At 40.5% G+C, this 23,206-nt stretch overlaps 1 protein-coding gene across 10 annotated transcripts in view; it reads right to left on the bottom strand.

Moving 5' to 3' along the window:
* Positions 1-23,206, bottom strand: part of MYLK4 (myosin light chain kinase family member 4) — a 186,982-nt gene that overhangs the window by 48,180 nt on the left and 115,596 nt on the right. For all 10 annotated transcript variants that reach the window (XM_056521028.1, XM_056521032.1, XM_056521035.1 and 7 more), the window contains one exon: positions 42-138. In XM_056521028.1, the coding sequence (XP_056377003.1) occupies positions 42-138 (97 nt within the window). The remainder of the gene's footprint in view (positions 1-41; positions 139-23,206) is intronic.

Below are 23,206 nucleotides of genomic sequence, written 5' to 3'. Positions count from 1 at the left end.
ATCTATCTATCTATCTATCTATCTATCATACTGGAAAATACCTGTATCAGGTGGCTTCTTTTTCTTTAGAGACTTTGTTCTCTTCAAGCTCAAGGACACACTTTTGTTCTTTTCACTTGTGATTTCATCATTGATGTTCTGTGGGTAACACATCAAATTATGTTTATTTACTACAAGATAGTTTTTTTTTTTTATTTCTTCATGAACATATTTGTCATTTAACTGTAACAAATGAACTCTGAACCTTGTAATGTTATAGCAAGAATGATAGAAAGCAAAATACCTACACACACACACACATATATATATTTATTTTGTTTATTTTTATTTTTGTTTATTTTTTACCTTTAATGCTATTGTCATTAAACTGAATCGGTTCCCAGCACAGACTTATTTGAATTTGAGCATTTTACAAATCAGCAATGTTCTTGTAGTCACTGGGCCCCTCAAATCTGTCTCTAAGGGTGCGTTCACACAGAGTAATTCAAGAGGAATTTACTCGAGTAATTCCTCTTGAATTCTCCGCTACAAACTAATGCACATCTCCTCTGCCCATTGACTTTAATGTTATTTCTGCTGGCCTGTTCTCACTGCGGAAATTCTGCTAGCAGAATACCGACGCTGAATTCCGTTCCGCTTGAAGAATGAACAGGTTCAGTCTTCAAGTGGAATCTGCTAGCAGAAATCAATTGAAGTCAATGGTAAAAAAAAATTCTGCCCAACATCATTTTTGCGCGGAATTCACACGCAATTTGCACGGAATTCATGCGCAATTTGCGCGGAAATGGCAGAAAAACCCTTCACTTCTTTCTTCCCCATGTCGGCGCACAATTCCGCGCGCAATTCCACGAAAATTGCGCGCAAATTTCCCGCGGAAATAAAAATTTTTCCACTCGTAAATCTTTCCGCGTCAATTACTCTTCATTTACTCCATGTGAACGCACCCCAATACTCCTATTCATGATGTCCATTTATGTCTGCTCTATTTGTTAATTTAGCATATCAGCAAAAAGACAATTTTATAATGAGACATAGATTTTTTTTTTTTTTTACTTTTTCTATTTTCCATGCAACAATCACAATTATAAAGCTTGTGACAGATAACACAGGGTCACACCAGGTCACTTGACAATAGGTATGGGGAGAATCAGGTCCTCCTCCCTGCACAGTGATCTCAACATATGTTGCAGAATTCACTCACAGCATAGAAGTCACTAAGTTTTTCATAATTTGTTACAGGTGTCTGCTTTGAAACAAATATCTTGCAATTCTGTCTGAGCAGCTTAGGCCAGATAGCTGCCCCCCTTAATTTTGTAGAGAAAACAGATGAGAATTTTTTTTTACTTAAATAACTACAAAATGCAATAGTTATAAAATAACGAAATACATTATATTCCCTTGTCTTATGCTTTCTGAGTCCAGTGCCACCACTCTGGTCCACCCTTCTGTTTTATGATCATGAGCAGTGCAGGAGTGTGGGGTTATTCATGGTAAGTAAACAGAAACAGTGGGGCAGATCAGTGTTGTGGCACTGGACATAGAAAGCAGAAGACAGGTGATTATAGTGTATTCGTCATTGTATCCATAGTGTCCTTCTTTTTATCTCAGAGACCCCTTTTATTATACTGTATAAAATAGTAAAATACATTTTTTTTTAAATGCATTCCTTTAATCGTAAGCTCTAAAGGAAACTGATCATTCTGTTCACCCACACTAAACCCAATACACTGGGTTACAGTGTGGGTAAACTATAACCCAGTGTATTGACCGTTTTCCTTTAAAACATCAGTTACAACATGATTTCCCAGAATTCTCTCACTAAAATGTTATCTTCCAGCTGTCCTAGTAAAATAGATTCACTAAAGAATATACACATAAGTAATAAGGATGTATGTGGCTTACATAAAAATATTCTCACACTAAAGTAGTACTGTATGAGTGATGAATGATACTGTAACGGGTCATGGCAGGCGGTGGATCCTCTGGGCCTGTGTGGATGATGACGTGAGCCGTGTCAGGGAGCAGAGTCTATGGTGCCGCTGGTTTTCACCAGGGCCTGCCGCAAAGCGGGATGGTCTGGGATGGCACCCAGGTTGCTACCCCTGGCACAACTCGTCCACACAGGTCGCTGGGATGTGGGTGGCACAGAAGGAAACTGGCAAGACATGGTCAAGGTAGCGGTAGGGCAGGGCAGGGGGCACAGGTGCAGGGTAAGATAACGGAAGAAGGATCTGGTACACAGAAATCAGTAACACAGAAACACAGTAGCTTACTCTAGGGCACAAAGGTAACAAGGATCCGGCAGGGAACAAAGGGAGGAGCTGATACTTAAAGACAGGGTGCAGGTGTGAACACTTTATTAAATGAGTACTGGCCCTTTAAAGGTAACAGCTCCGGCGCGCGCATCAAGGACAGGAAGACCAGGGGGTGAGTGACAGGCTGGTATTCCCAGGGATGATCCCGCAATGTAAATCCCAGCCCTGCCGGCAGCAGGGACAAGACAAGAGAGCTCTCAGGGCCAGTGTGTCTGGCCGGAGCGCAGATGTGACAGATACATATACAGTATAAAACCATTGCTTCTCTATTATCACTGTAATCTAAAGAAAGTATATTTAAGGTTATATCCAACTTATACATCCAAATGATATGCCATTAATGTAGAATATATGTTGGTCCAATCTGGAAAACATGATTTTATACAAAGAAGTGCTCCTCCAGAAGGAAGAGAGCTTTTTTTTTCTGGTGCCATCTATTGCAAGTAGCATCGCGGCAAGTTAATGCTCGAAACAGATTTTCCAGTTTGGTTCAAAAATAAATATTGCCCCTTAGTCTTTACTAGCCAGACTAGTGATGAGCGGCAGAGGCAATATTCAAATTCGCGATTATATCTTTCAACTAACTAACACTATACCCTACACTAGAACCTATCTGCTAAACTAACCTACCCTATCTAAAGCTAAAAGAAGGGAGGGATCAGTGTCCTCTGGAAGTGCCGATATTCACGAATATTTACATATTCGCATATACAAAATATTCGCGCTATTTCTCCCGTTACTATCTTCCATCACAAAATAACGTCCGTTATTAATAACGGGCTATAAAGGGTTCAAACGGCTATTAGAAAAATCCCATAGACTATAGTGGGATTTTCTAACGCCCATATAGGATTTTGTAACTGCCGTTTTCAGCTGATTTTCAGACGGAACTTCGTATGGATCTTTAAAACGGAGTAATTTTGTAGTGTGAAACAAGCCTAATATATGTACAAATATAATTAATTATTATCCTGTATTACATTTTATTGTAAATACTAAACAGCCATACCATGCTAGATGTACAGCATTTACAAGTAGCCAAATATGTGCTAACTGCAAGATTGCACATTGTTATATCCCAGTTTTACTTATTTTTTTGTAGTAAGTTTACTTAAAATTATTGAAAAGAAAGAGGTAGCACTATAAAAATCTAACTGGGTTATGTGACCTTCCCAAAAAACTCCCACCTTGTATATTCTCAGACAGAAAGACAGATGTGGGAGTCAGACATTAGCTACAGCTATAAAAAGAACCAAGGGTTACAAGTGACACAGAGATGGAATAACTGGAGTGTCTCATTACTAAGTCACCCTCATGCATATGTCCATTGACTTTCCTACAGGCTCAGGCTGCAGTGGACAGTGTGTTGTTTACTCAGAGGCTAAAGGCAAAACATAGGCTGTGTTTACACCTTCAGGTTTTCAATTGCAATTATTGAATATATAACCAGGAATAGATCTGAAAAGTAGAGACATCTCAGTATTCTTTATCTGTCCCCCCTACTTATGTTCTGTTCCTGTTTTTTTATTTTTATAATTACAATTAAAAACCTAAATGTGTGAACACACCCTTACATGTAGGCTGTGTTCACACTTGGCATTTTTGTTGTTGTTGCGATACCTGCATAATTTTACAGCTAGTTTCCGAAAACATGGTAAAAACCATGGTTTGCATAATTGTACAACTGCAATGCAAAACTGTAGTAAAATTACAAAATTTCAGCAAATCGTGGTAAAATTGTCATGGTACTATGATAGTTAAACGTCATGTGTGAACACAGCCTTAAAAAATTGTGATTATGAAACTAATATCTGTCTGTTTTGGGCAGCTGAAACATGGTATATCTTTTGGGCAGATGATACACTGCATATTATTTTGGGCAGCTAAACCATTACATATGTTTTGGGCAGCTGAAATGTTGCATATTTTCTTGGCAGCAGAAACGTTGCAAATTTTTTGAATAAAATAAAGCTACAAATATTTTGTCACCTTATCTGAGTGCTGATCCCATTGGCTGACAGTAACATTTATGGCCAGCTTTAGAGAAACTATACAGAGCATGTACAGACAAAACAGGGAACAGTAGGGGCCCCAGCAGGGTGCTGACTCCCTGCCTACTTGCCCATACACCCTAAGCGTTGAATTGACAACTTGGAGCACGTCCCTGCCTGCGTTAAAGTGCAGTGGTGTAAAAACAAATACAGTCATAGCTGTAAATGTTGACATCTTTGAAACTTTTCAAGAAAATTAAGTATTTGTCACAGGAAAGGATTGCAGCAACATATTTTTTTCCTATACACATGGTTATTCCCTTTGTGTGCATTGGAACTAAACCAAAAAAGGGAGGAAAAAAGCAAATGGGACATAATGTCACACCAAACTCGGAATATGGGATGGAAAAAATTATTGGCGCCCTTAACTTAATATTTGGTTGCACACCCTTTGGAAAAAAATAACTGAAATCAGTCGCTTCCTATAACCATCAGACTGCTCCAGGTCTCTCTTATTGGAAGGGCGCCTATTCCCAACAGCAATTTTAAGATCTCTCCACAGGTGTTCAATGGGATTTAGATCTAGACTCATTGCTGGCCACTACAGAACTCTCCAGCACTTTGTTGCCATCCATTTCTGGGTGCATTTAACGTATGTTTGGGGTCATTGTCCTGCTGCAAATCCAGCTTTTTGACACTGGGCTGTACAGTACGACCCAAAATCCGTTGGTCATCCTCAGATTTCATGATACCTTGCACACATTCAAGGCACCCAGAGACAGCAAAACAACTCCAAAACATAATTGACCCTCCAACATATTTCACTGTAGGTACTGTGTTCTTTCTTTGCAGGCCTCATTCCGTTTTCGGTAAACAGTAGAATGATGTGCTTTACCAAAACGCTTGATCTAATCTGTCCACAAGACATTTTTCCCAGAAGGATTTTGGCTTACGCAAGTTCATTTTTGCAAAATGTAGTCTTGCTTTTTTTTTATGTCTCTGTGTCAGCAATGGGGTTCTCCTGGGTCTCAAGCCATAGCGTTTCATTTCATTTAAATTTTGATGGATAGTTCGCACTGACACTGATGCTCCCTGAGCCTGCAGGACAGCTTGAATATCTTTGGAACTTGTTTGGGGTTGCTTATTCACCATCCGAACTATCCTGCATTGACACCTTTCATCAATTTTTCTCTTCTGTTCACACCCAGGGAGATTAGCTACAGTGCCATGGGTTGCAAACTTCTTGATAATATTGCGCATTGTGGACAAAGGCAAATGTAGATCTCTGGAGATGGACTTGTAACCTTGAGATTGTTGATATTTTTTCACAATTTTGGTTCTCAAGTCCTCCTCAAGTTCTCTTCTCCTCTTTCTGTTGTCCATGCTTAGTGTAGCACACAAAGACACACAATGCAAAGACTAAGTGAACTGCTCTCCTTTTTATCTGCTTTCAGGTGTGATTTTTATATTGCCCACACCTGTTACTTGCCCCAGGTGACTTTAAAGGAGCATCACATGCTTGAAACAATCTTATTTTTCCATAATTTTGAAAGGGTGCCAATCATTTTGTCCAGCCCATTTTTGGAGTTTGATGCGACATTATGTCCAATTAGCTTTTTTTCCTCCATTTTTTGGTTTAGTTACAATACACACAAAGGGAATAAACATGTGTATAGCAAAACATATGTTACTGCAATCCTTTTCTGTGAGAAATACTTCATTTTCTTGAAAAATTTCAGGGGTGCCAACATTTACGGCCATGACTGTAATATACATAGTCGGTCACAGGCCAGAAACAAAACGGGAATACAAAAATCAGAACAGATAAAGCAGACAGGATACAAATACTAACAGGGCAGAATATAGTGTATAAACAAACAGTTCACAAACCAGAATCCAGATAAACGGCAGACATGATAAAATGAACAAGACTAGGTATGGAACAGGTATACAGCAGAATCCAAGAAATGCAGGGGATGAACGAAAGAACTGAGAGCTAGACACTAAACTGATCAGGAACATAGGACACTGTTCACACTGGGACACAGAACTAACAAACTGGACACCCCACTACACAAAAGGAGTAGCCAATATATAATAAAGCCAAATAGACTACTGGCCAGCAGGGCATACTCCACCATGTGATCAGGATGCAGACCCAGTAGGAAACAGAAATATAATACATGCAAGTCTAGACCAGAACCAGATGAGTCCATATAGACTCCAGGATACCAAACAGTAATTATTACATACAGAACACAGGTAACAAGCAAGACTAACACGGTGTGAACACAGACTAAGCAGAACGGACATACTAATCCTAAAACCGACAAATTTAACAGACTAAAATCTACAATAAACAAGACTATTTAACCATGGCTAAAACTCAGATAATTATCACAAGATAAATACAAGGTAAATGCTCAAGCAGACATCAAAGTAGCATTATTGCACAAAATAACCACCAGAGAATGCAGGAGAACTCTGGTTAAAATAGACACACCCGAGATCTTATTGGTTCTGAGCATTAACAATTCCCAATCCAGGAAGAATAGCAAACTGCTCAGAACAAACAAGTGTGTGAATACACACCTAAACAGAAAAATACAATAACAAATCAACGGACATTACACTCAAGCCCTGTATCTGACACTGACATGATATGAGAATGATTTTAACAGCACAACTATTACCAATAAAAACCCTAAAAAAAATTTGTTTCAAAACTGTGAAAATATTTGACTGACACAGAGAATCTTCTTAAATGTGAAAGAACACAAACAGTAATTAATTTCATTCTGCAAAAGTTTGTATTAAGTGCCATAAAAATTGTAGATCTAAAGTAGGGATCGACCAATTATCGGTTTGGCCGATATTATCGGCCGATATTCACGATTTTTCGGCGTTATCGGTAATAAATAGCCGATAACTTATACCGGAATATCGGTATAAGTTATCGGCTATCGGCCCTAACTTCCACAGATTATCGTATCGGCCCTAAAAAATCGATATCGGTCGATCCCTAATCTAAAGTAGGACATATGTTAGAAATAGTGAGTGTGAGCTTAAGATGTATGTAGTAAGTATACAGTAACCTTAAGAAAACTTGGCTCCAAATGCTTCTACTAGTCAGTCACTGAAAATGACAACATATTTCACACTTTATTGATGACACTAATTCACAGTAACAGAATTCATAGTAGCCCACAGACTGTCTCTTCACAAATGTAGTAATCCTTCAACATAAATATTGAACCACAGATACTGCTCTGTAGGTTCTCAGATATTGCCTTACTATAAGCATGGACACATTGGCTCTGTTAGGAAAATACAACCCAAACACAACAAATCCTTCTCATAGCTCTATAGATCACTTTTAGGTAGAGATTAGAAAAACTGCTTGAAATTTGTTTTGCGTCCATTTGCTCTAATTGGCCATCAAATTTGATTCAGATTTGACAGCTGTTTTTGTTATAGTCATACACATTTGCTGGGCTGGATGCAGTGATAACTGAATCTCCTGAAATCTGTTTTAGGTACTTTTTTCAAATTAATTATTGAATTCAGTTAATATTTGATGACAAATTCGGATTCAGTTGAACTTTGCCAGACTGAGTGCAGAGCACCTGGTTCAGTAAATCTAATAGTGAGTGAGGTGCCGCCTACAGACGCAGGGCACCTGGTCCATCTAATTCAGTTTGCCATGAATCCAAATTTTTGGTGCAAAACAAAGTGAATTTAATTTGTTCAGATTCAATTTGCTTATCTCTTCTTGTAGGTATTAAAATTAGAATATTATAAACATTAAGGAGATTCTAAGGAGTCAGCGCTAGTGCTTTAAAGCGGTACTGCAGCGAAAAGTAATGTATCCCCTATCCACAGGATACATGTCAGATTGGGGGGGGGGGTCCAACCAATTGGATGCCCCGCCCTCCAGCTCTCTGAGAGGAGCGTGTGATGGGGTCGGCGCGTGCTCCATTTGTTCTCTATGGGAGCGTCGAAGAGACCCGATTGCTGTACTTGGCATTTCCAAGGCTTCCATAAAAATTTATGGAGTGTGTGCCATCCCCAGCACGCACTCCTCTCAGAGAGCTGGGGCCCATTCGGGAGATTGCGGGTCGTCCCAGTGGTTGGACCTTCCCATAAACAGGCATTAATAGCTCCCCTATGAATCACCTGGGCACCCACGCATTGGCAATAATGTAGTTTATTTATGGGAATAATGTAAGTCCACTGACCACTGTTACTGAAATGTATAGGAATAACAGAAAGGTGATCACAGCTTGCTCATGAATATTGTTTGTGCATAAAATATTTATTAGTAGTTTGTAAGTAACACAGTGTTGCATGCATTTTCTATTTATGTTTGCTTTTATAGCATATGCTTGATTGCAGCAGACAAGCTTATTTAATACTTTGCAGTGAACAGCATGACTCCGTAACAGCCCCTCTGTATCACCCACGCACTGTATAATATGTAAATCACTGGCAAAGATTTGCTTGAATACCACAAAATGTAATACATTCTCTCCATCTGTAATTTTTATTTATACAAGAAATCATATTTCCAATAATGTCTGGGCAGTACAGCTGCAGTTCAGCTCTTCTGGAATAACCCTAACACATGACATTTGGATTCATGCAATTCCAGTGGGAACAATAGTTGTCTGTTCCTTTTACATCCACCAGAGAAAGAGCATTAAATTATTCTCTAGTTTGATTCCCATTTTCTGAGAGGTGATGAGTGCAACAGCACACTTTGCAGAGGACAAAGTATGCCTGAATAGACGTCAGTTTACTAGGTAGCCTATCATGTTCTCTCATGATGCACTTGGGGAATGTGCTGCCTACACACTCACATCAAACTTCAAAGTGCCTCACATAGTTTCACTCTGTTCCAAAGGAATTATATTTTAAAGTGTTACATAACAGCATTTATGAAAACTGCTAAATAACAAATTGGAACAAGCTACAAAACCACACTCAAGGAGATTTATCAAGCTCCATCGTAGATTTTTTTTTGCTTAAAGGGGTAGTCCAGTGGTGAAAAATTTATCCCCTATACTAAGGATAGGGGATAAGTTTGAGATTGCGGGGGGTCCGACCGCTGGGGGCCCCCGCGATCTCTCTGTACGGGGCCCCGGCTCTCCGCCGAGATAGCGGGTGTCGACCCCCGCACGAGGCGGCGGCCGACACGCCCCCTCAATACATCTCAATGGCAGAGCCGGAGATTGCCGAAGGCAGCGCTTCGGCTCTGCCATAGAGTTGTATGGAGAGGGCGTGTCGGCCGCTGCTTCGTGCGGAGATCGACACGCCCCCTTCCCGCGGGCTGTCGGGGCTCAATACAGGAGATCGCGGGGGGCCCCAGCGGTCGGACCCCCCGCGATCTCAAACTTATCCCCTATCCTTAAGATAGGGGATAAGTTGTAAACCACTGAGTCACCACTGGACTACTCCTTTAAAGGAGTCGCATGTACTTGAGCACGTGTGACTTTTCTATACATGCTGCGACTTTTCAATTTTTGCTTATTCCAATGCACATTTCTGAAATCTGCTCACGTAGTAATTTTTTTTTTTTTTACTTTGCAGTGGTCATGAATTTATCAAATGTGATAGTTGCCATTCATGAAGAAAAAAAGTTGCATGTCTGTTTAAAAGTCCCATATGTATTACAGAAAAGGAAATTAACACCCACTTTAACAACTGTTTTTGTTCTGCATCATAAAACACAGCTACTACATTAATGTTAATTATAGAAAAAATTTATTATATAACTATATAACTCTATTAATTTTAAGGTTGAAATACACACTGCACACCTTGTTTATTTTAGGACATGTACATGCTGGCGTACATGGGGCATTATATTGAGGGGCACATGACGGGGGAAATATATGTGAGGGGCACAGCACATGGGACATTATATGAGACTCTGTCACTAAGTTTTCATAAGGCACTGTGTCCCATACAGTGCCCCTGTGGTGTTTTCTACAGCTTTCTTACTTGCACTGTGCATGGGTGTTTAATGCAATTCTTTTTCTGCTAATGTACACACACAGACACACACATTCACACACAAATTAAGACACACATTCACACAAACACTCACACACAAACACACACACACACACACTCACACTCTACTTCAGGATCTTACAAAAACTAAAATTAGCTAGCCCAGCAATCAGCTTACTGTTTGGGCACTGTGCGAGCCTCTGCTGTGGATCGCATCCCTGCAGCTCAAATTCTGCAAACAAAGAGCAAGCAGCGTGAGAAAGGTGGGTTAATGGTGGAGCGGAAGCTGACAGCTCCCGCTCCACCATGTTAGAGTACGGAGGTGGGGGCAGCAATCTCGAGGGGGGGGGGAGAAATTGCCCCTTTCCCCCCTTGATCCACCACTGTCCCCACCATTACTGTGCATTATGCCCACCCTCCCCTATACATTACTATTCCACATGAAAGAAGAACCTACCAATAAACCGGATCCAAACGCCACAAAACAGTCGGCTAACATAAGTCCCACCTACCCCCCTACGTGCTGATAAGACCCCCACCCCAAACATCTCGGGGTGGATAATCAAGGTCATGCGACTATTTGATCAATAGGTCGCACGTAAGCAAAAGTAAGGTAAGCCATACGTTTGAAAATAATGATAAATCTCCTTCTCTAACACTGTCTACTTTCATACTGTGCTACGTTATATCCCTGTAACCGCTAATTCTAACTTCCTTTAAAGGGATAAGGGATAAGATGCCTGATCGCGGGAGTCCCATCGCTGGGGAACCCCGGGATCTTGCACGCTGCACCCCATTTGTAATCAGACCCCGGAGCGTCTTCGCTCCGGGTCTGATTACCGGCGACCACACGGCCGGCGGTGTGTGACGTCACGCCTCCGCCCCCGTGTGATGTCACGCTCCGCTCCTCAATGCAAGCACACGGGAGGGGGCATGATAGCTGTCACACCCCCTCCTGTAGGCTTGCATTGAGGGGCGGAGCTTGATGTCACACGGGGCGGAGGCGTGACGTCACACGCCGCTGGCCGCATGGTCGCCGGTAATCAGACCCGGAGCGAACACGCTCCGGGGACTGATTACAAACGGGGTGCCGCGTGCAAGATCCCGGGGGTCCCCAGCGGCGGGACTCCAGCGATCAGGCATCTTATCCCCTATGCTTTGGATAGGGGATAAGATGTCTAAAACCGGAGTACCCCTTTAACCATATGTATATCTATGGCCAAGGACAGAATGCTGCATGCTGCCTGGACATGAATATATTTAAAAATTGTAAAAGCATTTAGCACTATTAACCCCTTAAGGACCAAGGACGTACTGGTACGTCCTTGGTATAACGCATGGTAACCCCGCATCATATCAAGGCGGGCTCGGCGTCATAGTGAAGCCGGAACCCGCCGCTAATAGCGCGCAGCGCCGATTGCGGCGCCGCGCGCTATTAGCCCTTTAGCCGCACGCTCAGAGCTGAGCCGTGCGGCTAAAAGCGAAAAGTGAAACCATGCCGGTTAACTCAGTGGGCTGTTCGGGATAGCCGCGGCGAAATCGCGGCATCCCGAACAGCTTACAGGACAGCGGGAGGGCCCCTACCTGCCTCCTCGCTGTCCGATCGCTGAATGACTGCTCAGTGCCTGAGATCCAGAATCATCGATCACTGGTTTCCTATGAGAAACCAGTGATCAATGATAAAGATCAGTGTGTGCAGTGTTATAGGTCCCTATGGGAGCTATAACACTGCAAAAAAAAAGGGGAAAAAAAAGTGAATGAATATCATTTAACCCCTCCCCTATTAAAAGTTTGAATCACCCCCCTTTTCCCTTAAAAAAAAAAAAAACTGTGTAAATAAAAATAAAAATAAACATATATGGTATCACCGCGTGCGGAAATGTCCAAATCAGAAAAATATATCATTTTCCAAAATAGTCCAAAATAGTGCATTTTTGGTCACTTTTTATATCATTTAAAAATGGTCAATATGTCCTATCAATGCAAAAATGGTACCGTTAAAAACTTCAGATCACGGCGCAAAAAATGAGCCCTCATACCGCCCCATACATGGAAAAATAAAAAAGTTATAGAGGTCAGAAGATGACAATTTTAAACGTATAAATTTTCCTCCATGTAGTTATAATTTTTTCCAGAAGTACGACAAAATTAAACCTATATAAGTAGGGTATCATTTTAATCGTATAGACCTACAGAATAAAGATAAGGTGTCATTTTTACCGAAAAATGTACTATGTAGAAACGGAAGCCCCCAAAAGTTACAAAACAGCGTTTTTTTTTTCAATTTTGTCGCACAATGATTTTTTTTTCCCGTTTCACCGTAGATTTTTGGGAAAAATGACTGACGTCATTACAAAGTAGAATTGGTGGCGCAAAAAATAAGCTATCATATGTATTTTTAGGTGCAAAATTGAAAGAGTTATGATTTTTTAAAGGCAAGGAGCAAAAAACGAAAATGCAAAAACGGAAAAAACCCCGGTCCTTAAGGGGTTAAGGTAGGGTCACACGTGCCGTATTTTGCTGCTGCATATATTTTGCAGCTGGTTTTGCTACCCATGTACTTCAATGGGTAGAAAAATATGCAGCAGCAAATAGGCAGCAACATTCTGCACTTGTGACCCTACCCTTAAAGGGGTACTCCGGTGGAAAAAAAAAAATTTAAAATAAACTTGTGCCAGAAAGTTAACAGATTTGTAAATTACTTCTATAAAAAAAATCTTAATCCTTCCAGTACTTATCAGCTGCTGCATGCTCCACAGGAAGTTGAGTAGGTCTATTCAGTCTGACCACAATGCTCTCTGCTGACACCTCTTTCCATGTCAGGAACTGTCCAGAGCAGGAAAGATTTTTGCTGACACCTCTGTACAGTTCCTGACATGGACAGAGGTGTCTGCAAAGAGCACTGTGGTCAGACTGGAAAAAACTACTCAACTTCCTGTGGAGCATACAGCAGCTAAGGACTGGAAGGATTAAGATTTTTAAATAAAAGTAATATACAAATCTGTTTAATCTGTTCTGAGCTTCTTTTGTTTGTTTTGGTTGCTGGGCTACACCTAGCTTTCTGGGTGGGTCAGCTGACCTTGCTGATTACATCTGGCTGGCTATATAAACCTGCAGTGTGGTATTAGGCTTTGCCTGCGAAAGAGTTCCACCAGTAGCTAGCGTATTTACCCTGTTTTTTCTGTTTACCCGTTTTTTGTGACTTGCTTTTTTGGCTTGACTTCCTGACTCTTCTCTGGTACTAAAGTACTTGTACTTCAAGATATCCTGTTACTGACTTGGCGAGTGGACTTTGACCAATTGTGTGTGTTTGTGTAGTTATATTTCTGTTAGTTTGAATGCTTCCTGACGTTCTCTTGACCTGTGTCTGTTTTTTGTAGTTTGTTTTGTTAACGATGACTCTCATCACTTGTTTAGGGAGGGACTGTCACCGTGGTTGTTAATTCCACTGTTTAGGGCAGATAGGCAAGTAGGCAGGGTCAGAGGGAGTGGGTGAGGTCAGGGCTGCACTCTTTCCCTGCCCATACCTGACATTAACTTTCTGGCACCAGTTGATTTGAAAAAAAAAAATTTCCACTGGAAAATTGAACTGACTGACACTGCATCAGTACAATCCAAGTGGAGTGACCAGGAGAGCTTTGTTTAGCAATGAAGCAGAACATTGCTTATAAAAGTAGTTTTAAAGTTTTTTTTTAATGTTTAGCACCATTGCTGCTTTTTCATGAAGACTAGATGCAGGGACATTTATCTAATTATATTACAGCTGTCAGGAATTATATTAAATGTTCTTGGCAGCTTAAAATAAAACAAATGCAGTTTGTCACAGCATAATCCCAGGTACTGAGCAACATATAGGGTCACAAATGAGATCCCATTTCCAAGGTTACACATGCCTCTCAAGTTGTATATGAACTTGTTAGACTTTGTCCTTTCATATATTCCACATATGATTATATCACAACTCACTTAAACGCTAAGTAAATGACAAGATATCTCACAAAAATCAGTGTAGAATTTGATGAATATTTCCATCTCATAAATTCGTACCATGTTGGTATCATATGCCAATACTTTATGATCGGTGAGGATCTGATCCCTGTAACTTCCGTGATTCTTAGTTGTGGCCCCTTAAAATGGTTATTAAAAATGTATTCCATATCTCTATCTTTCCCTGCAGAAAGCTCGAGCCCCACATGACAGAGATGTTATCATCTCGGCAGTGACAGCCTCCTCAGCTCAATCACTGACCGTAGTGTTGTCCAGCCCAAGAGGAGTACATCTCTGAAGGTCTTTAAGCAGGGAGAGTTGGTCCCCATTCTGATGATCGAGGAGGCTCCCAAAGGTCAGGCCCCCCCAGAATCCTATCCTGTGGATAGGGGATATGTTTCTATCACTGCAATGCCCCTTTTAACATTTTCCCCATGCACAGTGGCCCACTCCTGGCAGTGTAAGGAAGTGCTACTTGACCCCATTTACTTTCAGCAAAGGATTACAACTATATTTGTATAGAGACATAATAGGGCTTTCACGGAGGTCCATGACCACTGTATGTTGAGAGAGCTGTTGTTGAGAGAGCTACGTCTATCCAGGATACAAATTCACTGTCTTTGTAATGTTTATAAAATATATATTTTACATTATAAATTTTGTGGTTCATCAATTGTATAATGAAAATGTACCTAAAAACTGTCTGGCATAGCAAGACAAGGAATCAAACGGGCAGAGCCTCCTAGTTATGCAGAATGGGGCAACCCATTTGATAATTTTTTTGTATAGCAATGCCAAATACCATATGTGGACATTGTCTAATGTTTAACACTGCCATAACTATACCACAGCTAAATCTTTGTTTTAGTTATAAATAAGTACCCTGTACAGGAGTTTTAAAGACAAGGATTGGACAGCAAATGCTGCCATAAGTTTACAGTGTTTAGTCTTGAAGTGGTTGACCGCCCCCCTTACAATCATTGCACAAGACTGACATTTACATTACAATAATTGTATGTAAGAGATCCAATTTCAAGTGTAATTATATGAGGCTGATGACTCAGAAATGTCTAACTCATTACAATGATTACTTTTAAACAGTGTAGGAAAGGGGATCCCTCATGGCTCTGCAGACTGACTTAGTGGGATCAGAGAGGCTAACCAACACAGAACCCAATGTATGCTTACCTTTCAATGTTACATATGCCTAAATTAAAGACATCAGTTTGGTGATACATCTTCTTTTAGGAACTACTAAGAATCGATTAATAGTTTACGTTATAATCCCTACAGATATAAATATGAACAAATATGAACAACCTAAAATCATCTTTTCTTACTCCCATACTAAAAAAGATTTTGGCTTTAGAATTAGCAAACTAGTCTCCAGATACAAACGATGATTATGATAGCTTATTGATTGAACACACTATAATGCCAATGAAACCTACAACCTTAGGTAAAAAGTCCCACCAGAGATGTATAGTGTTTAGCTTAAAAGTGGAAGAACTAAAATTCAACACATCAAGAGTACCTGTGATCTGTTTACAGAAAAAAAAAAAAAATGTTGTATTATTTTGTAGCCTCTGGTGATTTCAACGCTGTTTCTACTTTGTTGCTATGGTCCCTATTGTGAATCACGTATAAGTATGAGGCTGAGAGGATGACAATTAGGATCACAGTCCTCCCCGGACCAAGCATTTTCAACTGTTTTTGAAATAAAGTTCACGACCACCTGACTATTGAGGGAAAAAGATAGTTATATATAAAATTTGAAAATCCCTATATTTTTTTTAGCGATGGGAGTGTAAAAATCGAAATCGTGTTGGAATAAGGCTTCATAATGATATAAAAGCTTTATTTTTTTTTGTCCTCTTTAAAGGGGTATTCCAGGAAAAAACTTTTTATATATATATATATATATATATATATATATATATATATATATATATATATATAAATCAACTGGCTCCAGAAAGTTAAACAGATTTGTAAATTACTTCAATTAAAAAATCTTAATCCTTTCAGTACTTAGGAGCTTCTGAAGTTAAGGTTGTTCTTTTCTGTCTAAATCCTCTCTGATGATACCTGTCTCAGAAAACGCCCAGTTTAGAAGAGGTTTGCTATGGGGATTTGCTTCTAAACTGGGCGTTTCCCGAGTCAGGTGTCATCAGAGAGGATTTAGACAGAAAAGAACAACCTTAACTTCAGAAGCTCATAAGTATTGAAAGGATTAAGATTTTTTAATAGAAGTCATTTACAAATCTGTTTAACTTTCTGGAACCAGTTGATATATAAAAAAAAGTTTTTTCCTGGAATACCCCTTTAAGCCATCATGGCTTTTCTGAGGCTGTGAATGTCCAGAGTGGATGATACATGGCTTTATTTTATGTTCAGTGTCTTTCAGTATAGATTAACACAGCTATAAAACAGTATTTACAGTGCCCTGGTTTCTCTGCGTTTCTAAAAGGTAAGAAAGAAAACAACATTGTAATTTCTTTCCAAATAATTTGGTAGATTATGGAGTTTTTAGAATGGGTCTTTATTTTGATAAGTTATAAACTGATCTACAACTGTAACTCTGAGGGAGTCATCTAATTGTAAAATATACTATTACTCAACATACAGGAACAAAATACAGAACATTGCAAATAAACTTGGTGTGGATTTCATTTGGCACACTGTAGAATATGTAGAATAAAATACAGCGACCAAATTATACTGAGCTAAAATCAATATAGTGATTTTACCACACTATATGGAGACTAAATGCTGTATTTCATACTAAACTGTGGATTAGGGAAAAGGGATATTTAATTTAAGACACTCACTACTCTAATTTTACAAACTTTATGACAAACTAGCTGGTATGACAATAACAAATCAATCTGTCTTTAAAGGGTCTTTACTTATTATTTGTGTGAAGCATTGGAGGAGTGTGACTTAAAGGGGTAGCTTTAACTTCTTTTTAAAAACTAGGCAAAAAAAAAAACCTTCCTACCTCCCTCATTCTCACGTCAATGCTATAACAAAGCTCATCTCCCAGCTGTCTGGTGCCTCCAGGTTTGAATATGTGATGTCACCAAACCCCAAACTAAGGGACTTTAACCCCTTAACGACCACAGACCTAAATGTACGTCCTGGTTTGGCAGGACTTCCCGCACCAGGACGTACATTTACGTCCTGTGTATGACAGCGAGCATCGGAGCAGCCGGGGACCCACCGGTAATGGCCGACATCCGCGATCGCGCGGATGTCCGCCATTAACCCCTCAGATGCCGTGATCTGTACAGATCACGGCATCTGCGGCAATGCACATAATAAAATAGATGATCGGATCGCCTGCAACGCTGCCACGGCGATCTGATCATCTGTAATGGCGGCCGGAGGTCCCCTCACCTTGCTCCGGTCGTCTCCTGCTCTGGTCTGAGATCGAACAGACCAGAGCAGGAGATAGCCGATAATACTGATCAGTGCTATGTCCTATCCATAGCACTGAACAGAATTAGCAATCAAAGGATTGCTATAGATAGTCCATTATGGGGACATAAGTGTAAAAAAAAAGTTGAAAAATGTAAAAATAAAAAGTAAAAAAAAGTAAAAATCCCCTTCCCCAATAAAAATAAAAATTGTCCGTTTTTCCCATTTTACTCTCAAAAAGCGTAATTTAGCCTAATGTTAATGATCCCGTACAGTGAACGGCGTAAACGTAAATAATTTTAAAAAAGTCCAAAAATGCAGCTTTTTTGCCACATTTTATAAAAAAAAAGTAATAAAAATTATATAAAAGTTTTATATATGCAAATGTGGTATCGATAAAAAGTTCAGATGACGGCGCAAAAAATTAGCCCTCATACCGCCCTATATACGGAAAAATGAAAAAGTTATAGGTGGTCAAAATAGGGCGATTTTAGATGACTGATTTTGTACAAAAAGTTTTAGATTTTTTTTAAGCGGTACAAAAATATAAAAGTATCTATCCATGGGTATCATTTTAATCATATTGATCCACAGAATAAAGAACACATGTTATTTTTACCGTAAATTGTACAGTGTGAAAACGAAACCCTCCAAAATGTTTCATTACAAAGTACAATTGGTCAAAAAACAAGCCCTTATATGGGTCTGTAGATGGAAATATGAAAGAGTTACGGATTTTAGAAGGCGAGGAGGAAAAAACTAAATGCAAAAATAAAATTGGCCTGGTCCAGGGGTATTCCAGGCAAAACCTTTTTTATATATATATCAACTGGCTCTGGAAAGTTAAACAGATTTGTAAATTATTTCTATTAAAAAATCTTAATCCTTTCAATAGTTATTAGCTTCTGAAGTTTTCTATCTAACTGCTCAATGATGATGTCACGTCCCGGGAGCTGTGCATGATGGGAGAATATCCCCATAGGAACTGCACAGCTCCCGGGACGTGAGTCATCAGAGAGCAGTTAGACAGAAAACAACTCAACTTCAGAAGCTAATAACTATTGGAAGGATTACGATTTTTTAATAGAAGTAATTAACAAATCTGTTTAACTTTCCGGAGCCAGTTGATATATAAAAAAAAAGTTTTGGCCTGGAATACCCCTTTAACCCCTTAAGGACCAGGCCATTTTATACCTTAAGGACCGGAGCGTTTTTTGCAATTCTGACCACTGTCACTTTAAACATTAATAACTCTGGAATGCTTTTAGTTATCATTCTGATTCCGAGATTGTTTTTTCGTGACATATTCTACTTTAACTTAGTGGTAAAATTTTATGGTAACTTGCATCCTTTCTTGGTGAAAAATCCCAAAATTTGATGAAAAAAATGAAAATTTTGCATTTTTCTAACTTTGAAGCTCTCTGCTTGTAAGGAAAATGGATATTCAAAATATATTTTTTTGGGGTTCACATATACAATATGTCTACTTTATGTTTGCATCATAAAATGTATGAGTTTTTACTTTTGGAAGACACCAGAAGGCTTCAAAGTTCAGCAGCAATTTTCCAATTTTTCACAAAATTTTCAAACTCACTATTTTTCAGGGACCAGTTCAGTTTTGAAGTGGATTTGAAGGGTCTTCATATTAGAAATACCCCACAAATGACCCCATTATAAAAACTACACCCCCCAAAGTATTCAAAATGACATTCAGTAAGTGTATTAACCCTTTAGGTGTTTCACAGGAATAGCAGCAAAGTGAAGGAGAAAATTCAAAATCTTAATTTTTTACACTCGCATGTTCTTGTAGACCCAATTTTTGAATTTTTGCAAGGGGTAAAAAGGAGAAAATTTTTACTTGTATTTGAAACCCAATTTCTCTCGAGTAAGCACATACCTCATATGTCTATGTTAATTGTTCGGCGGGCGCAGTAGAGGGCTCAGAAGGGAAGGAGCGACAAATGGTTTTTGGGGGGCATGCCGCATTTAGGAAGCCCCTATGGTGCCAGAACAGCTAAAAAAAAACACATGGCATACCATTTTGGAAACTAGACCCCTCGGGGAACGTAACAAGGGGTAATGTGAACCTTAATACCCTACAGGTGTTTCACGACTTTTGCATATGTAAAAAAATATATATTTTTTTTACCTAAAATGCTTGGTTTCCCAAAATTTTTACAATTTTAAAAAGGGTAATAGCAGAAAATACCCCCCAAAATTTGAAGCCCAATTTCTCCCGATTCAGAAAACACCCCATATGGGGGTGAAAAGTGCTCTGCTGGCGCACTACAGGTCTCAGAAGAGAAGGAGTCACATTTGGCTTTTTGAAAGCAAATTTTGCTCTGGGGGCATGCCGCATTTAGGAAGCCCCTATGGTGCCAGGACAGCAAAAAAAAACACATGGCATACCATTTTGGAAACTAGACCCCTCAGGGAATGTAACAAGGGGTAATTTGAACCTTAATACCCTACAGGTGTTTCACGACTTTTGCATATGTAAAAAAATATATATTTTTTTTACCAAAAATGCTTGTTTCCCCAAAAATTTAACATTTTTTAAAAGGGTAATAGCAGAAAATACCCCCCAAAATTTGTTAGGCAATTTCTCCCGAGTACGGCGATACCCCATATGTGGCCCTAAACTGTTGCCTTGAAATACGACAGGGCTCCAAAGTGAGAGCGCCATGCGCATTTGAGGCCTAAATTAGGGACTTGCATAGGGGTGGACATAGGGGTATTCTACGCCAGTGATTCCCAAACAGGGTGCCTCCAGCTGTTGTAAAACTCCCAGCATGCCTAGACAGTCAATGGCTATCTGGCAATACTGGGAGTAGTTGTTTTGCAACAGCTGGAGGCTCCGTTTTGGAAACAGTGGCGTACCAGACGTTTTTCATTTTTATTGGGGAGGGGGGCTGTGTAGGGGTATGTGTATATGTAGTGTTTTTTACTTTTTATTTTATTGTGTGTTAGTGTAGTGTTTTTAGGGTACAGTCGCACGGGCGGGGGGTTCACAGTAGTTTCTTGCTGGCAGTTTGAGCTGCGGCAGAAATTTTGCCGCACCTCAAACTTGCAGCCGGATACTTACTGTAATCCTCCGCCCATGTGAGTGTACCCTGTACATTCACATTGGGGGGGAACATCCAGCTGTTGCAAAACTACAACTCCCAGCATGTACGGTCTATCAGTGCATGCTGGGAGTTGTAGTTTTGCAACAGCTGGAGGCACACAGGTTGTGAAACACTGTTTTGCAACCAGTGTGCCTTCAGCTGTTGCAAAAGCTACAACTCCCAGCAAGTACGGACAGCGGAAGGGCATGCTGGGTCTTGTAGTTATGCAACAGCTGGAGGCATACTACTTTGGCTGGGGATGCTGGGGATTGTAGTTATGCAACAGCTGGAGACACACTGGTTTGCTACTTAACTCAGTGTGCCTTCAGCTGTTGCAAAACTACAACTCTCAGCAGTCACCGACAGCCAACGGGCATGCTGGGAGTTGTAGTTATGCAACCACCAGATGCACCACTACAACTCCCAGCATGCACTTTAGCTGATTGTGCAAGCTGGGAGTTGTAGTTATACAACAGCTGAAGGTACACTTTTCCATAGAAAGAATGTGCCTACAGCTGTTGCAAAACTACAAGTCCCAGCATGCCCATAAGGGAATGCTGGGAGTTGTGGTGGTCTGCCTCCTGCTGTTGCATAACTACAGCTCCCAGCATGCCCTTTTTGCATGCTGGGAGCTGTTGCTAAGCAACAGCAGGAGGCTGTCACTCACCTCCAACGATCCTCGCCGCACAGGTCAGTCCCTCGTCGTCGCCGCCGCCGCCGCTGCTCCTGGGGCCCCGATCCCAACATTGACGCCGGGGATCGGGGTCCCCAGCACCCGGGGTGCACGTCCCGCACCCGCTCACGTCCTCCGGAAGAGGGGCGGAGCGGGTTGCGGGAGTGACACCCGCAGCAGGCGCCCTGATTGGTCGGCCGGTAATCCGGCCGACGAATCAAGGCGATCGTGAGGTGGCACCAGTGCCACCTCACCCCTGCTGGGTCTGGCTGTTCAGAGACGGCCCCGATCAGCCAGTAATTCCGGGTCATCGGGTCACTGGAGACCCGATTGACCCGGAATCCGCTGCAGATCGCTGGACTGAATTGTCCAGCGATCTGTGGCCATCGCCGACATGGGGGGTCATAATGACCCCCCTGGGCGATATGCCCCGATGCCTGCTGAACGATTTCAGCAGGCATCGGGCACCGGCTCCGCTGCAGATGGTTGCGGGGGGCCGGTAAAACACATGACGTTCTCATACGTCATGTGTCCTTAAGGACTCGGAAATGGAGACGTATGAGAACGTCATGTGTCCTTAAGGGGTTAAGGTGAAAATGGGCTTGGTCCTTAACCCTTTAAGGACCCAGCCATTTTACACCTCAGGACCCGGCCATTTTTTGCAATTCTGACCACTGTCACTTTAAACATTAATAACTCTGGAATGCTTTTAGTTATCATTCTGATTCCGAGATTGTTTTTTCGTGACATATTCTACTTTAACATAGTGGTAAAATTTTGTGGTATCTTGCATCCTTTCTTGGTGAAAAATCCCAACATTTTATGAAAAATTTGAAAATTTTGCATTTTTTTAACTTTGAAGCTCTCTGCTTGTAAGGAAAATGGATATTCCAAATAATTTTTTTTTTTATTCACATATACAATATGTCTATTTTATGTTTGCATCATAAAATTTACGTGTTTTTACTTTTGGAAGTCACCAGAGGGCTTCAAAGTTCAGCAGCAATTTTCCAATTTTTCACAAAATTTCCAAACTCACAATTTTTCATGGACCAGTTCAGGTTTGAAGTGGATTTGAAGGGTCTTCATATTAGAAATACCCCACAAATGACCCCATTATAAAAACTGCACCACCCAGAGTATTCAAAATGACATTCAGTCCGCGTTTTAACCCTTTAGGTGTTTCACAGGAATAACAGCAAAGTGAAGGAGAAAATTCACAATCTCCATTTTTTACACTCGCATGTTCTTGTAGACCGAATTTTTGAATTTTTACAAGGGGAAAAAGGAGAAAATGTATACTTATATTTGTAGCCCAATTTCTCTCGAGTAAGCACATACCTCATATGTCTATGTAAAGTGTTCGGTGGGCGCAGTAGAGGGCTCAGAAGCGAAGGAGCGACAAGGGGATTTTGGAGAGTACGTTTTTTTGAAATGGTTTTTGGGAGGCATGTTGCATTTAGGAAGCCCCTATGGTGCCAGAACAGCAAAAATCCCCCACATGGCATACCATTTTGGAAACTAGACCCCTTGAGGTACGTAACAAGGAATAAAGTGAGCCTTAATACCCCACAGGGGTTTCACGACTTTTGCATATGTAAAAAAATAAAAATAAAATTTCACTAAAATGTGTGTTTCCCCCCAAATTTCACATTTTTGCAAGGGTTAATAGCAGAAAATACCCCCCAAACATTGTAA

Source organism: Hyla sarda, chromosome 5 (genome assembly GCF_029499605.1).
Source record: "Hyla sarda isolate aHylSar1 chromosome 5, aHylSar1.hap1, whole genome shotgun sequence".
Lineage (NCBI taxonomy): Eukaryota > Metazoa > Chordata > Amphibia > Anura > Hylidae > Hyla > Hyla sarda.
The sequence above is the reverse complement of the archived record's forward strand: the minus strand, read 5'-3'. Positions and strand labels throughout refer to the sequence as shown.